Genomic DNA, 16,874 nt, shown 5'->3' on the forward strand with positions numbered 1-16,874 from the left:
CTGTCTGTGCAAAGGTTCCCAAGACTAAAGTGTAGAGGACACGTAAGACGACACTGTCATGATCATCATTCGTCCTGTGCCCTGTGGACCCCAAGTTCCCGCCTGACATCAACCCATCTAATATTGAGCCCAGTGGGTGGGAAGATCCTAACCCAGCTGCTGCTGTTGAGGACTTGGGTGGTGTCTGGCTGGTGGGAGGGGAGGTCAGGCGAGTTTTCAGCAGATGACCCCGTGCTCTTCAGAAGCCCGGAGGTGCCACACTTGTACCTCCCCTGATGCCTGGGAACCCGGTGAAGGAACAGCCTGGGCCTGGGTTCTTTGCTGGGTTGTTTTGGGACTTGGCCCCAGCTCAGGAAGGGTTGGTGGAGGAGCCAAGGAGGGCTTTGTTCCTGTGGGATGTCTTTGCCTTGGGCACAAGGGCAGCCTCTTGCTGCTGCTCTGCCCACCGCTCACCCCTTGGCGGCCTCTGGGAGTCTGGGCTGCTCTCCCTCTGGACCCAATCAGTTGCCCAATGGCTGGACCTGCTCAAAGCTCCCTCTTACAACTGGTCCAGGGAGCCAGGGGAGGCGCTGAGAGGCCGAGCTTCTGAGCTGGTGCCTGTGGATGCTCGACGGTCCCGCAGCTCCCACACTGGGATGGCCAAGCAGACTCTGAGACCCACAGCCCCCTTTTAGCAAAACAGGAGGGAGGTCGCTGGGCACAGGGAGCCGGGAACACCTGCCCTCCCCGCCATCGACTGCTCCCGAGGCCTGAACCTTCGCTCCAGCCCCAGCACAAGCCAGCCAGGGTGCAAGGCTTGGTGCTGCCCGCCACTCCCCGGGTACCCCAGGACCTCCCAGCTGGGGCTGGCTCGGACTGAGGAGTCATTCCTGCCCGTCACCCTCTGGGGTCTCCAGTGCCGCGGAGCTCAGCTGGCTGTTGCAGCGGTGGGGGCTGGGAGGAGAAGCTGCAGGGAGACCCCAGGCGCGGGACTTTGTGGGGGGTCAGGCTTGCTCTGGGGCTGGGACCCCGGGGTGAGCAGTGGGGTTGACGCCACAGCGATGACCTGGGTGGCAGGTCTGGGGGCTCTCCCGCAGGGTGATGGGGCTCTGTCTTCGGGATTGGGGTCTCTCCCGCCTGGTTTGGGGTTCTCTCTGCGGATTTGGGGGAGTCTCTCCCGCGGGATGAGGGGGGCTCTCCGCCACACCCGCCTGTGATGGCCCAGAGGACCCGAGCTCGGGTCACTCCCGTCCCCCTTGGGGCTCAGCGAGGGCGGGGGAGGCGGGCGCTGAGCCGGTGACGCGGCTCCGGGCGGCTCTTGGGCGCCCAGCATAAATAGCAGCAGCGGCGGTGGCTGCGGCCACACCGGGCGGTGGACACTTGGAGGGACCCGGCCCACGCCTCCTGCCCCTGCCGCCGGCCGCGCCATGCGGTGAGCGCCCCAGGCCGCCAGAGCCCACCCGACCCGGCCCGACGCCCGGACCTGCCGCCCCGACCCGCCACCGCACCAGGACCCAGACACTCCGAATCCGGGCGCAGCCGCAGCTCAAGGTACTACTGGCGCCGGACCGACCCCGCGCCCCCGGGAGGCCTCCCCCTTGGCTCTCCTTTGCACGGGGACGATTCCGCCAGGGACCCTGGCCCGGCCGCCGCCTCTGCCTCCGGGCGCAGCCCACTCCGGGTTCCGACCCGCCCGCCCTGTCCTTCCCTTCCAGATGGCCCGAGGCAGCGCCCTCCTGCTCGCCTCCCTCCTCCTCGCCGCGGCCCTTTCTGCCTCTGCGGGGCTCTGGTCGCCGGTAAGTGCGGGGCGCGTCTCCTCCGAGCGAAGGGGACATCAGAGCCGGCCGGGCGTGGAGGGCTTCCTGGAGGAGGCGGCCTCCGCCCTGCCCGTGGGGACGGGCGTGGAAAGTCTCGTGCGGCCGCTGTCCTGGCCGCGGGCGTCGCGGGAAGTGTCTGGGGCTCCCTGAGATTCCCCCGCGCGCTTCTCCGAGTGTATCAACAGCCCCGGGCTATAACCAGGCCGCCGGGAGAGCGCTGCCCTTCGGGTCAGCGCCTCGGGAAAGCGAGAAGCTCACCTGTTCTGCAGGGCTTAGTTAGAACAGAGGGCGAGGAGCCACCGGCGTGGCCTCAGCGTCACTTAAAGCAGGTGCAGTGCGCTGAGAGTGCGCGGGCTCAGGCCCGCAAGTGAAGTATTTTGTAAATCAAGTGGTTCAATTTTCATGTCAAATATAGCCCACTTAGGGGTAAACCTGGAATTTCGCGACCTATCCAAAAGCACATGCATTGTTCTAAGTCTTCTGCCATGCCGGGACAGCCTGGGTGCACCCATTCAGCATCGGCTCCAGGCACAACCCTGGCATCTGACCCCCTTTTCTCCCCTCAAGGCCAAGGAAAAACGAGGCTGGACCCTGAATAGCGCGGGCTACCTGCTGGGCCCACGTAAGTGACTGACAGCATGGCCTCCGCACTCCTGACTCCACCTGCCTCCTTGCTTTGAACCCTGGCTCCTGCCCCTCCGCCTGTGGCTGGGCAGACCCTCTGGCCTCCCTCTTGACCTCATTGCCCGTCTCCATTGCTCTGCACACTTGATCTGTGCACGGTTCTTTCCAGAAGCTTCTCCTGCCCCGGCTCTGCCGCCCTGTCCCAGGGTGAGATTCCCACGCTGGGCTTTGCTCAAGTTCTCCTGGGCTTTCCCGCGTTGCAGTCCTTAGAGGTCCTGTTCTGGAGCTCTCCCCAGGCCCCCGGGTCTCCCTAAACACTCAACTCCTCGGCTTGCAGAGCACCCTAGGTCAGTGGACCCCAAGTCCTGCCTCCCTCTTCCCTTTCTCCAAGCTCCACACGGGAATTGCCAGATCGCCTGAAGGCAGCCCAGACAGGCTCTCCTCAAAACAAGGTTCAGGTGACCCTGCCTGCCCAAGTCTGTTTCCCTTCCCTCTCCCTGTCCTGTTGTTGTCACCTGTGTCAGCGGTGTCCCCTGCTGCCTGAGGTGAGCCCTAGCCCTAGATGGGACACTGCAGGCTGACACCTCCCTGTGTCCACCCCCGCCCCTGCCCCAGGCCTCTACTTTCTCCACATCCTTGGCCTGTGCAGCAATGCCTTCAGACTTTCCTCCAAAGGAAGGGACAAGAGGAGGCCTTGGCTCCCTCCTGTAACTCACCTTCCCCTCCACGCCTCACCCTCCACCTTAAAAGCCTCCCTGTACTGCCTTCTGCCAGAGGAAGGATGCGAACAGCTTGCAGGGCCTATCTGAGCCCCGCCGAGCAGCAAATGGGGAAAATGGTGCTCTTCTCCCCATGCCAAGGAAAGCTGCCTTAGTTCTCAGTCCCACAGTCGAACACAGCTTCCTTCTCCTGCAGACGCTTGTTTATGGGGGTCACTCGGAGGACCCCCAGAGTCAGACTTTAAGAAACAGACACGGGGATGACAGAGCTGCCTGAGGCCCGGTGCGGAGCGGACCAGGCTGTTCACCTCAGGGCCTGCTGGTCTCTCTGCACGGCCCTCTCATCCCCTCCCTGCCTGTGGAGCGGCCTGACCTGCCTGAGGGCTGGCTGATCTCCTCAACCCTTTGCAACCCTGAGCTCTGCCACTCAGAGGGCACCTCATCTTTGTGTGCTATGGGCCCAAAACAAAGGCGGAACTGGTCAACGAGAACATTTATCTGTGTTGCTTTGGAATATTGAAAATCTATTTGTCAAGAAGAGTTTGACCCCTAATTAGAAAACAAACTCATTTTTTGCCATCAATTTTATGGCCCTGTTCAGCTCTAGCTAGACAAGTTGTTTGTCAAAATACTTAACAGTGTGCCTTTGATTTCTAGGATCTGCTAGAAAATGCAACAAAAACAATGTTTTTGCACCAGCTGCTGCTGAACGCAGTGTGGCCGTGGCTGAGGGTGCATGAGTGAGATGAGGAGACCTATGATTCCTCTATAAATTTAGCACCAAGAATGGCATCTCTGGAAATACGAGTTAATTTTCTTTTGTCTGGCCTTGTAGATGGCACAGTCCACCCAGGCCAACCAGCCAGAAACACAGAGGCGTCCTCACCCTCGTCCCCATCTCTCATTTCCATTTCCTTTCCTGCACAGCCCCAAATCCAGCCCTTCTCCTCACCCATGTCTCTTGGTTTACAGCCCTCATTGTCTCTTCTCTGGACTTCTGGGATCTCTTTGCTTGCAATCACAGTTCCCCCATTTTCGCACCACGAAACACACCCGAACGCACACAGGCTCCCACACGTCCTTTTCTTCCCACCCCCATCCTCTTTCTCTCCCTCTGTGACCCTCTCGCTCCCTCTGTCTCTCTCCTTCTCTCTCTCCGGCTCCAGTCCATCTTGCACACAGCTGCCAGAGTGAAAATAAAAATCGGATTCAGTCACAACTTAAACTCTTCAGCGGCCCCCATGCTTTCAGGGACATGAGGACTCAGCCCCTGTTGTCTGCCGGGGAGGCACCCAGCTTCATGCCAGCTCAGTGCCAGCTCAGATGTCAGCTCCTCTGGACCCGGGTGCAACCCCTGCAACAGGGCAGGTTCTGGGCCTCTCCCCAGACTTCAGGAGCCACACCTCCCTTTCTCCCACCCCCTCTGTGCAAACCCTCACATTCCCTTTGGCCCTGGCATGAGCAGGCGAGCTCTTACCTCAGCTGAGTGGAGAATCGCCCCCTCTTCTCTGGTGTCTGTTCCTGGGCTGTATTTCACAGTCGAGTTGTGTGTGTGTGTGTTGGCTACAGGCAGCTCTGTGTCCTTCTTTGGGTGTGGGGTGGGCGTGCATGACAGTCACATCCAGAGGCTTTCCTCTCTGATCTGCAAACAGATGCCGTTGGCAACCACAGATCATTCAGCGACAAGAATGGCCTCACCAGCAAGCGGGAGCTGCGGCCCGAAGATGACATGAAACCAGGTGAGAGGACTCCTATCCTGGGCCCCGGGGCGCCTCACTTCCACCAGCTCCCAGGTACATGCAGGGGACAGCTGTGGGTGTCGGGGCACCTGCCACCCATCTGTCCACAACTGCAGCCCAAGCCTGGCCATGACTTGACTAAGACGATGTGGCCTCGCCACACCTGTCAGCAGCTGCAAACAGAACCTGCAAACCTGAGACAACAAGGAGTCCTAGACTGGGAGGCTGCCCAGGCACCAGAGCCTCCAGAAGAGCAGGGCCAGGTGTGGTGGCTCCTGCCTGTAATCCCAGCACTTTGGGAGGCTGAGGCGAGTGGATCACCTGAGGTCGGGAGTTCAAGACCAGCCTGGTCAACAGGGCAAAACCCTGTCTCTACCAAAAATATAAAAATTAGCCAGGTATGGTGGTGGGTGCCTGTAGTCCCAGCTACTTGGGAGGCTGAGGCACGAGAATCACTTGAACCTGGGAGGCGGAGGTTGCAGTGAGCCAAGATCGTGACACTGCACTCCAGCCTAGGCAACAGAGTGAGGCTCCATCTCAATTAAAAAAAGAAGAAGAAGAAGATGAAGAAAAAGAAGAAGAGCGAGGCCTTGAACTGGATCTCTCCCCTCTCCCTCACATTGAACAAGGGCCTTGGAAAGCACAGCAGGGCCTCAGGCGGCTGGGATCAGATCATTGACCTTGCAGCACCCAGCTCCTCTGTAGGGAGGGGGATGACCTGAGACACAGAAGCACCCTCTGCACAAGTCGTGAATGTTGATCTTTTCTCTTTTCTAGGAAGCTTTGACAGGTCCATGCCTGAGAACAATATCATGCGCACAATCATTGAGTTTCTGTCTTTCTTGCATCTCAAAGGTATGTGAAATAACATTCATCTCTTAGCATACTGGAAACATAAAAGGCCCATCAAGAAGAGAACCCATAGAATCCCCCTGGGAAGTAGCTGATTACTTATCTAAATACAAAGTCCTGTTTGGCTGTGCCTCAGGATGACAGAGCATGTGACACTAGAGCTAGCTCCAGAGGGATGGGATTGTGGCAGGGGCATTCCACCGTCGTGGGCCTGCGCTGCTCCCAGGAGGAGAGTGGGCCTCAGGGTGCAGCTCATTCTACTGGAACCATATCTGTTCACACGGTGACAACTGCTCTACCTTTTAGGGCACAAGTATACTACAGGCCAGGTTCCTTGTGAGCCATCCTAAATCTTTTCTCTTTTCTTTGTCTTTTCTCTTTTCTCTCTTTTCTTTCTTTCTTCTTTCTTTTCCTTTTCTCCCTCCTTCCTTCCTCTTTCTCTCTCTCTCTGTTCCCCTTCCTTCCTTTCTCTTTCTTTCTCTCTCTCTTTCTCCTTCCTTCCTTCGTCTCACTCTTGTTGCCCAGGCTCGAGTCCAGTGGTGCAATCTCAGCCCACTGCAGCCTCTGCCCCCTGTGCTCAAGTGATTCTTGTGCCTCAGCCTCCCAGGTAGCTGGGAAAACAGGTGTGCACCATTATGCCTGGCTAATTTTTGTATTTTTAGTAGAGGCAGGGGTTCATCATGTTGGCCAGGCTCGTCTTGAACTCCTGGCCTCAAGTGACCTGTCTGCCTCAGTCTCCCAAAGTGCTGGGATTACAGGCGTAAGCCACTGCGCCTGGCCCTAAATCATATTTTCTATGCACGGGAAATGAATAGGAGCCCATAGCTTAGACTGCAGTGTTTCTCTATGCAGCCCTCCTGCCAGGCAGGCTGCCTTGAAATCTAACTGGAAAGGCTCTGATCCTGGCTTCCAGTGTCTTCTGCAAACACTGGGGATGAGGAGACCTCCCGCACACTACGCTTGGCATTCATTCCACAATGGGCATCTGACCTTGATCAGATAACCACACAGGTCCTACTGCAGCAGTGGAGGGAGCCGGAAAGCAGCCCTGTTGCTCTGAGAGTTAACAGGGAGGTGGTGGTGGGGAGGAGGGATGGACTGCTTTGCCTCTCCAGCGGAGAAGACCTTCACCTGGTGCACTGAGGGTTAACAGGGAAGCGGTGGTGGGGAGGAGGGATGGACCGTTTTGCCTCTCCAGTGGAGACCTTCACCTGGTGCTCTGAGAGTTAAGGGGGAGGCGGTGGTGGGGAGGAGGGATGGACCACTTTGCCTCTCCGGTGGAGACCTTCAGTTGCACATCACAGTTTTGTCCAGTTTGGAAAAATCAAGGCTGATCCTTGGGTTCATTTTGGATCAGGATGTTTTTCATTTGCAGTGTTATGGGGCTGCACTTTAGGTGGCGACGGGGAGAGGGAAGAGGAGTGAGGTGAGGGGAGCAGGGGAAGGAGACTGCCAGAGAAAGTCTTGGAAAAGACAGTGGTCATTAGAAATCTCAAAACTGAGTCACCAAGTTCCCTCTGTTGGAGCCCAGTGGAGCCTCTGGGAAAAAAGCTGGGGTGACTTTTCCTACAAGGGGCAGATGGACTCTGCTAGATTTTTGTTTGTTTGTTTTGTCTGTTTTTAATTTTGTAACATGGAAACTCTTTCCTTAGGAGATACCAACTCTCATTACTCAGCTAGGAATTATACCTCTGTAAAGCCTGAATTTAAAAGTCTGACAGTTTTAAATGCTTACTAACTGTGGGAGTTAAATCATTACAAAGTGAGAAATACAGAGTGTTGTCCCTAATTCTGGGTTTAATCCGGTAAGACTCCTTAGAGAGGACGACCACACGCCGCTTCCTGTAGTATGTGCCGTGGTCATAATTCTCTCATGTGTGTATTAAGAAGTTGCTGCTCAAATGTGGCTCTTCCCTTTGCAGAGGCCGGGGCCCTCGACCACCTCCCGGATCTCCCCGCCGCAGCCTCCTCAGAAGACATCGAGCGGTCCTGAGAGCCTCCTGGGTGTGTTTGTCTGTGTGCTGTAACCTAAAGTCAAACCTTAAGATAATGGATAATCTTAGGCCAATTTATGCAGAGTCGGCTCCTCCTGTTCTCTTTGCCTTGATGTTGTATTGTTATAATTTAAGAATTTTTTTTTTGTTGGTAATTAGAGTGGCAAAATAAAGAATAGCAATTACTTGCAATTGTCTTTTTCTTCCACACCTCTGTCTCATCACCAGTGCCACCCATGTGTTTTAAAAGATAAAGCTTGATCATAATCATGGATTAGACGTGAATTTTAAACCAAATTCTACCATCAAGAGCATCTGAGACACCACCTCTTATTGCATGTCCAGGGGACATAAAGTTATCTCAATATTAAGCTGAGTCAAATGTAATTATGAAGGTAAGTCTGTTATTGAGATGAACACAAACACAAAACAGACAAAACCCCTGCCCTCATGGAGCTGATATTTTAGGGAGATGGGAATGAAAAAAGACTACGGATAACCTTAAACAGATGGGTGAGCTGCGTGGTGCTCGTGGAGGTGGTCAGTGCTGAGAACAGACGTGTTGGCCGGGTGGGAGGGCCAGGAGTGAGGGCCAGGAGCGAGGTAGGAAAGGAGAGATGGGCGGGCAGGTAGAAAGGCAAGGGCAGGAGTGTCAGGCTTCTGAGCCCAAGCCAAGCCATCGCATCCCCTGTGACTTGCACGTATACACCCAGATGGCCTGAAGTAACTGAAGATCCACAAAAGAAGTAAAAATAGCCTTAACTGATGACATTCCACCATTGTGATTTGTTCCTGCCCTACCCTAACTGATCAATGTACTTTGTAATTCTCCCCACCCTTGAGAATGTACTTTGTGAGATCCACCCCTGCCCACAAAACATTGCTCTTAACTTCACCGCCTATCCCAAAACCTATAAGAACTAACGATAATCCCACCACCCTTTGCTGACTCTCTTTTTGGACTCAGCCTGCCTGTACCCAGGTGAAATAAACAGCCATGTTGCTCACCCAAAGCCTGTTTGGTGGCCTCTTCACACGGACGCGCATGAAATTTGGTGCCGTGACTCAGATTGGGGGACCTCCCTTGGGAGATCAATCCCCTGTCCTCCTGCTCTTTGCTCTATGAGAAAGATCCACCTATGACCTCAGGTCCTCAGACCGACCAGCCCAAGAAACATCTCACCAATTTCAAATCTGGCAAGTGGCCTCTTTTTACTCTCTTCTCCAACTTCCCTTACTATTCCTCAACCTCTTTCTCCTTTCAATCTTGGCACCACACTTCAATCTCTCCCTTCTCTTAATTTCAATTCCTTTCCTTTTCTGGTAGAGACAAAGGAGACACGTTTTATCTGTGGACCCAAAACTCCAGCGCCGGTCATGGACTGGGAAGGCAGCCTTCCCTTGGTGTTTAATCATTGCAGGGACGCCTCTCTGATTATTCACCCAGGTTTCAGAGGTGTCAGACCACGCAGGGACACCTGCCTTGGTCCTTCACCCTTAGCGGCAAGTCCCGCTTTTCTGGGGGAGGGGCAAGTACCCCTCAACCCCTTCTCCTTCACTCTTAGCAGCAAGTCCCGCTTTTCTAGGGGGCAAGAAAACCCAATCCCTTATTTCCGTGCCCCAACCCCTTTCCTGCTTTTCTGGAGGGTAAGAACCCCTGAACCCCTTCCCTCCGTGTCTCTACTCTCTCTTTTCTATGGGATTGCCTCCTTCACTATAGGCAACCTTCCACCCTCCATTCCTCCATCTCCCTTAGCCTGTGCTTTCAAGAACTTAAAACCTCTTCAACTCACACCTGACCTAAAACCTAAATGCCTTATTTTCTTCTGCAATGCCGCTTGACTCCAATACAAACTTGACAGTCGTTCCAAATAGCCAGAAAATGGCACTTTGAATTTTTCTGTCCTGCAAGATCTAAATAATTCTTGTCGTAAAATAGGCAAACGGTCTGAGGTGCCTGACATCCAGGCATTCCTTTACACATCAGTCCCTTCCTAGTCTCTGTGCCCAATGCAACTCATCCCAAATCTTCCTTCTTTCCCTCCCGCCTGTCCCCTCAGTCCCAACCCCAAGCATCGCTGAGTCTTTCTAATCTTCCTTTTCTACAGACCCATCTGACCTCTCCCCTCCTCCCCAGGCTGCTTCTCACCAGGCTGAGCTAGGTCCCAATTCTTCCTCAGCCTCCGCTCCTCCACCCTATAATCCTTTTATCACCTCCCCTCCTCACACCCGGTCCGGCTTACAGTTTCCTTCGGTGACTAGCCGTCCCCCACCTGCCCAGCAATTTATTCTTAAAAAGGTGGCTGGAGCTAAAGGCATAGTCAAGGTTAATGCTCCTTTTTCTTTATCCCAAATCAGATAGCGTTTAGGCTCTTTTTCATCACATATAAAAATCCAGCCCAGTTCATGACTCCTTTGGCAGCAACCCTGAGACACTTTACAGCCCTAGACCCTAAAAGGTCAAAAGGCTGTCTTATTCTCAATATACATTTTATTATCCAATCTGTTCCTGACATTAAATAAAACTCCAAAAATTAGAATCTGGCCCTCAAACCCCACAACAGGACTTAATTAACCTCACCTTCAAGGTGTACAATAATAGAAAACAGTTGCAATTCCTTGCCTCCACTGTGAGACAAAGCCCAGCCACATCTCCAGCACACAAGAACTTCCAAACGCCTGAACCGCAGCAGCCAAGTGTTCCTCCAGAACCTCCTCCCCCAGGAGCTTGCTACACATGCCAGAAATCTGGCCACTGGGCCAAGGAATGCCTGCAGCCTGGGATTCCTCCTAAGCCGTGTCCCATCTGAGTGGGACCCCACTGGAAATCGGACTGTCCAACTCACCTGGCAGCCACTCCCAGAGCCCCTGGAACTCTGGCCCAAGGCTCTCTGACTCTTTCCCAGATCTTCTCGGCTTAGCGGCTGAAGACTGACACTGCCCAATCGCCTTGGAAGCCCCCTAAACCATCACAGACACCGAACTTTGGGTAACTCTCAGAGTGGAAGGTAAGCCTGTCCACTTCTTAATCAATACGGAGGCTACCCACTCCACATTACCTTCTTTTCAAGGGCCTGTTTCCCTTGCTTCCATAACTGCTGTGGGTATTGACAGCCAGGCCTCTAAACCTCTTAAAACTCCCCAACTCTGGTGCCAACTTAGACAATACTCTTTTAAGCACTCCTTTTAGTTATCCCCACCTGCCCAGTTCCCTTATCAGGCTGAGACACTTTAAATTATCTGCTTCCCTGACTATTCCTGGACTACAGCTACGTCTCATTGCCATCCTTCTTCCCAATCCAAAGCCTCCTTTGCGTCTTCCTCTCGTATCCCCCTACCTTAACCCACAAGTATGGGACATCTCTACTCCTTCCCTGGCAACTGATCACATGCCCATTACCATCCCATTAAAACCTAACCACCCTTACCCCGCTCAATGCCAATATCCCATCCCACAGCATGCTTTGAAAGGATTAAAGCCTGTTATCACTTGCCTGCTACAGCATGGCCTTTTAAAACCTATAAACTCTCCTTACAATTCCCCCATTTTACCTGTCCTGAAGCCAGACAAGCCTTACAAGTTAGTTCAGGATCTATGCCTTATCAACCAAGTTGTTTTGCCTATCCACCCCATGGTGCCAAACCCATATACTCTCCTGTCCTCAATACCTCCCTCCAAAATCCATTATTCTGTTCTGGATCTCAAACATGCTTTCTTTACTATTCCTTTGCACCCTCCCAGCCTCTCTTCCCTTTTACTTAAACTGACCCTGACACCCATTAGGCTCAGCAAATTACCTGGGCTGTACTGCTGCAAGGCTTCACAGAGAGCCCCCATTACTTCAATCAAGCCCAAATTTCATCCTCATCTGTTACCTATCTCAGCATAATTCTCATAAAAATACACGTGCTCTCCCTGCTGATCGTGTCCGATTAATCTCCCAAACCTCAATCCCTTACAAAACAACAACTTCCTTCCTTCCTAGGCATGGTTAATGCAGTCAGCATTCTTACACAAGAGCCAGGACCACACCCTGTAGCCTTTCTCTCCAAACAACTTGACCTTACTGTTTTAGCCTAGCCCTCATGTCTGCGTGCAGGGGCTGCCACTGCTTTAATACTTTTAGAGGCCCTCAAAATCACAAACTATGCACAACTGACTCTCTACATTTCTCATAACTTCCAAAATCTATTTTCTTCCTCATACCTGACGCATATACTTTCTGCTTCCCGGCTCCTTCAGCTGTACTCACTCTTTGTTAAGTCCCACAATTACCATTGTTCCTGGCCCGGACTTCAATCCGGCCTCCCACATTATTCCTGATACCACACCTGACCCCCATGACTGTATCTCTCTGATCCACCTGACATTCACCCCATTTCCCCATATTTCCTTCTTTCCTGTTCCTCACCCTGATCACGCTTGATTTATTGATGGCAGTTCCACCAGGCCTAATCGCCACACACCAGCAAAGGCAGGCTATGCTATAGTACAAGCCACTAGTCCGCCTCTTAGAACCTCTCATTTCCTTTCCATTGTAGAAATCTATCCTCAAGGAAATAACTTCTCAGTGTTCCATCTGCTATTCTACTACTCCTCAGGGATTATTCAGGCCCCCTCCCTTCCCTACACATCAAGCTTGAAGATTTGCCCCCACCCACGACTGGCAAATTAGCTTTACTCAACATGCCCCGAGTCAGATAACTAAAATACCTCTTAGTCTAAGTAGACACTTTCACTAGATAAGTAGAGGCCTTTCCTGAAGGGTCTGAGAAGGCCACTCAGTCATTTCTTCCCTTCTGTCAGACATAATTCCTCAGTTTAGCCTTCCCGCCTCTGTACAGTCTGATAACAGACCAGCCTTTATTAGTCAAATCAGCCAAGCAGTTTTTCAGGCTCTTAGTATTCAGTGAAACCTTTATATCCCTTACGGTCCTCCGTCTTCAGGAAAAGTAGAACGGAATGAAGGTCTTTTAAAAACACACCTCAGCCGGGCGCGGTGGCTCACGCTTGTAATCCCAGCACTTTGGGAGGCCAAGGCGGGCGGATCACGAGGTCAGCAGATCGAGACCACGGTGAAACCCCGTCTCTACTAAAAATACAAAAAAATTAGCCGGGTGTGGTGGCAGGTGCCTGTAGTCCCAGCTACTTGGAGAGGCTGAGGCAGGAGAACGGCGTGAACCCGGGAGGCGGAGCTTGCAGTGAGCTGAGATTGCGCCACTGCACTCCAGCCTGGGCGACACAGCGAGACTCCGTCTCAAAAAAAAAAAAAACAAAAAAAAAACACACCTCACCAAGCTCAGCCACTAACTTAAAAAGGACAATACTTTTACCACTTTCACTTCTCAGAAGTCAGATCTGTCCTCAGAATGCTACAAGGTACAGCCTATTTAAGCTCCTATATAGACGCTCCTTTTTATTAGGCTCCAGTCTCATTCCAGACACCAGACCAACTTAGACTGTGCCCCCAAAAAACTTGTCATCCCTACTATCTTCTGTCTAGTCATGCTATTCACCATTCTCAACTACTCATACATGCCCTGCTCTTGTTTACACTGCTGGTTTACACTGTTTCTCCAAGCCATCACAGCTGGTATCTCCTGGTACTATCCCAAACTGCCACTCTAAACTCTTGAAGTAAATAAATAATCTTTGCTGGCAGGACTATGCTGAATCTCCTTAGGCACCCTCTAATCAGATGTCCTAGGTCCTCCCAATTCTTAGACCTTTTATACCTGTTTTTCTCCTTCTCTTATTCCATTTAGTTTTTCAATTCATACAAAACCATATCCAGGCCATCACCAATCATTCTATAGGACAAATGTTTCTTCTAACATCCCCACAATATCACCCCTTACCACAAGATTTCTCTTCAGCTTAATCTCTCCCACTCTAGGTTCCCACGCTGCCCCTAATCCGGCTTGAAGCAGCCCTGAGAAACATCACCCATTCTCTCTCCATACCACCCCCCAAAAATTCTCACTGCCCCAAGACTTCAACGCTATTTTGTTTTATTTTTCTTATTAATATAAGAAGGCAGGAATGTCAGGCCTCTGAGCCCAAGCCAAGCCATCGCATCCCCTGTGACTTGCATGTATCCGCCCAGACGGCCTGAAGTAACTGAAGATCCACAAAAGAAGTAAAAATAGCCTTAACTGATGACATTCCACCATTGTGATTTGTTCCTGCCCCACCCTAACTGATCAATGTACTTTGTAATTCTCCCCACCCTTGAGAATGTACTTTGTGAGATCCACCCCTGCTCGCAAAACATTGCTCTTAATTTCACTGCCTATCCCAAAACCTATAAGAACTAATGATAATCCCACCACCCTTTGCTGACTCTCTTTTCGGACTCAGCCCGCCTGTACCCAGGTGAAATAAACAGCCATGTTGCTCACCCAAAGCCTGTTTGGTGGTCTCTTCACACGGAGGCACTTGAAAAGGAGGTGTGTGCTGGGATAGTGCTGCCTGAAGGAAGGCCTGTGGGAATGTCTCCTAACGTGACAGAGACTGAGTCTTTTGAGCAGAGATAAAAAGATCATCCCAGAATTTTCGAAAAGAAGGCAGGCGGCCTCGTGCGGTGGCTCATGCCTGTAATCCCAGCGCTTTGGGAGGCCGAGGTGGGCGGATCACTTGAGGTCAGGAGTTTGTGACCAGCTTGGCCAACATGGTGAAACCCCATCTCTACTAAAAATACAAAAATCAGCCACGCATGGTGGTGCACGTTTGTAATCCAAGTTACTCAGGAGGCTGAGGTTGGAGAATCTTTTGCTCCTGGGAGGCAGAGGTTGCGGTGAGCCGAGATCACACTCTAGCTTTGGCGACAGAGTGAGACTCCATCCCCCCAAAAAAAAAAGAAAAAAAAGAAGGTAGGCGTGGGGGAAAAGCCGGACATTTCTGTCAACGTGGGAGGCAGTACACAGGCCTTTTTGGTTTCACCAGAGCCGGCTGTGCGTTGGGAGTGGGAGGTGGCTTCCCAGTTTGTTTCCCCCCATTGGCAGTTTGCTGCCTAAGACCTGTTTCAAGGGGGCACAAGCCCTGGCATCCGTCTCCCTGCTTGGTGACCCCCCCCCCACGCCAACCAGTCAGCTGTGCCCTGGCTCAGGTCCCCGGCTGGGCTCCCCAGCTCAGGTCCCCAGCTCCACCCCGGCTCCCACCCGAACCTGCAGGGTCCATGCTGACACTCGGTGGCCTTGGGTCTCTGGCGCTTCAGACCACTCCCAGCCCAGAGGTAATGACGCCACCCACCTGGTGGGCTAAACACCTGGGCCCACCCCTCACTCCCTGTTCACCATCTGCATTTATCCTCTTCCACGTTTTTTAAAATCTCTTTAGTTCTCCAACTTGGGCAGGCATCAGAACTCCCCGAGGCCCTGTCAGGAGGCAGTGGCCAGGCCCCTCCCCAGGGTGTCGGAGCCAGGAGGGCTGGGTGGGTTGGAGCTAGTGGAGCTGGGCCCCCAGCAAGCTTTCCTGCCGCTGCTGCTGCTCACTGGAGGCCTGTGCACACGTCCCTCCCAAGGCCTAGGGAGCTCCTGGCATGGAGGAGGCGCTGGTATGTCTGGGGACCAGACCTCGGCCACTGGGCTCCAGCCCCACGGTGTGCAGCCTGTCCTGTCTGGTCTTCCTGTAGCCTTTGCCCCCAGATCCAGTGGCCATGGATACTGTCTCTGCCTCAGCCCGCCCCCCAGCCTCCTGCACTCAGTCCTGCAGACCCCACGACTGCGGCCCGGCCTCCCTGACCTAAGGCCTTTGCACGCGTCCCTCTCAAGGCCTGGGGAACTCCTAAGCATCCCACGGGATTCCGCTCCAGGGTCACCTTGTCCAGAGTGCCCTTCCCGTTCCTCCGCCCCCAGCATGTGCAGTGCCACCCTAATCAGCATGCCTGTCACTCTAATTGTTTGTAGATGTGTCTCTCCTCACTACACCGTGAGAAAGAAGTGCCTGAAGGAACCGAGATTAATGATGCTGTGCTGAGTGCTGGGCTCTCCACACTGCACGTGGCTCACAGGAGCCTCCTGAGCAGTGTTCACGAAGGGCCGAGGAGCCCAGCCTCCATGCAGGTGGGTGGCCTCTGTGCAGGGGTGCGAGGCCGGGGTCAGCAGCACAAAGATATCGGACTCTCACCCTGTGGCATCATTTACCTCCTTGTCTAAACCTTGCCTTCCTTTTAGGTATAAACGGAGTGGGGCAGGTGGCAGCCGGAAGGTGAGGGAAAGGAAGTGAGGGGCCAGGAGCGGCTGTGGTGCCGTTTGCTGTGATGGGCGAGGCTACAGAGGTGACGTCTTTACTTCCTAGAGAGAACGTGGTTGGAGCTGGCCGCAGCCATCCTGGATCAATCTGTTGCTAACAACAGCAGTCTTTTCAAGGGAAGGTGTTCTCCAGCCACCTCGGAAAGTGAAGGATTTACAGACAGGCCTGAGAAACACCCGGATGCCTAGTGGAGAGGTGGAGTGTTGAGGTTGTGCACCTTGGAGGAGGTGGCTGTCTCCATCATGAAAGCTGATCAGCATGAAAGCCCATCCACCTTTCATATGCTCTATGTAACCAGGAGCAGAGCATACACCAGCGTGATGCTGCCTGAGGGCGCCTGGCATGGTGGAGGCAGGCGAGCAGTGGGCCAGTCTGAGGAAGAGGCCTGCACTCAGGAGTTCCCTGGAGGAAGGAGGAAAAGTGCTGTTTAAGAGGAAGAAAGAGAGGCGGGGTGTGGTGGCTCATGCCTGTAATCCCAGCACTGTGGGAGACCAGCCTGGGCAACATAGTGAGACCCTGCCTGTATAAAAAGAAGTAATAAAAAAAAATTTTTTTTAATTAAAAAAAAAAAAAGCAGGAGGGAAGAGAGTCTTACGGGGATAAGGAAATCCTAACGCCAAAGATGTAAAGAATTTACAGCTGATCATTTTCTAACATATGGCCCAGGAAACTTTTATTTCAATGCAAAAAAAAAAAGGGATTCTTGTACATTTTGGAGTCAGGATTGTAAGCCTCCAATAAAATTCTAAGCTCCCTGACCAACTGAATGGAGCCCTCTCTTGGCCAAGGGGACCCCAAAGAAGCCTCAAAAATTAGGTCATGTTGGGAAGGCAGGGGCCAGACATGCTCATTATGCCTCTTCCACATGGAGTTTAGACACAGCTGACCAGGGACCA

General features: G+C 53.0%; 2 protein-coding genes across 7 annotated transcripts in view; one reads left to right on the forward strand and one right to left on the reverse strand.

Moving 5' to 3' along the window:
* TESMIN (testis expressed metallothionein like protein) overlaps positions 1-16,874 on the reverse strand; it is an 87,217-nt gene that overhangs the window by 12,797 nt on the left and 57,546 nt on the right. For 3 of the 6 annotated variants that reach the window (XM_058439035.1, XM_058439036.1, XM_058439034.1), the window contains 3 exons: positions 16,196-16,380; positions 4,617-4,781; positions 3,998-4,321 (listed from right to left, as the gene is read on the reverse strand). In XM_058439035.1, coding sequence (XP_058295018.1) covers positions 4,618-4,781; positions 16,196-16,380 — 349 coding nt within the window. In that variant the 3' untranslated portion in view covers positions 3,998-4,321; position 4,617. Of the gene's footprint in view, positions 1-3,997; positions 4,322-4,616; positions 4,782-16,195; positions 16,381-16,874 lie in introns of those variants that run through there. The other 3 variants (XR_009213578.1, XR_009213577.1, XR_009213576.1) reach the window with 2 other exon arrangements.
* On the forward strand, positions 1,342-7,940 carry GAL (galanin and GMAP prepropeptide). The gene is made up of 6 exons (XM_032151872.2): positions 1,342-1,530; positions 1,695-1,775; positions 2,364-2,418; positions 4,792-4,878; positions 5,656-5,733; positions 7,653-7,940. The coding sequence occupies exons 2-6, from the start codon at positions 1,695-1,697 to the stop codon at positions 7,721-7,723; spliced, it is 372 nt and encodes a 123-aa protein (XP_032007763.1). The 5' UTR covers positions 1,342-1,530; the 3' UTR covers positions 7,724-7,940.

The sequence above is a fragment of the Hylobates moloch genome, unplaced genomic scaffold (genome assembly GCF_009828535.3).
Source record: "Hylobates moloch isolate HMO894 unplaced genomic scaffold, HMol_V3 SCAFFOLD_5, whole genome shotgun sequence".
NCBI lineage: Eukaryota > Metazoa > Chordata > Mammalia > Primates > Hylobatidae > Hylobates > Hylobates moloch.

Excerpts from the sequence above, each read along its gene's own strand:
- GAL (XM_032151872.2), top strand. The coding sequence starts at position 1,695 with ATGGCCCGAGGCAGCGCCCTCCTGCTCGCCTCCCTCCTCCTCGCCGCG. Across the intron at positions 1,776-2,363 it reads CTGCGGGGCTCTGGTCGCCG|GCCAAGGAAAAACGAGGCTG; the intron begins GTAAGTGCGGGG and ends TCTCCCCTCAAG. Across the intron at positions 4,879-5,655 it reads CGAAGATGACATGAAACCAG|GAAGCTTTGACAGGTCCATG; the intron begins GTGAGAGGACTC and ends TCTCTTTTCTAG.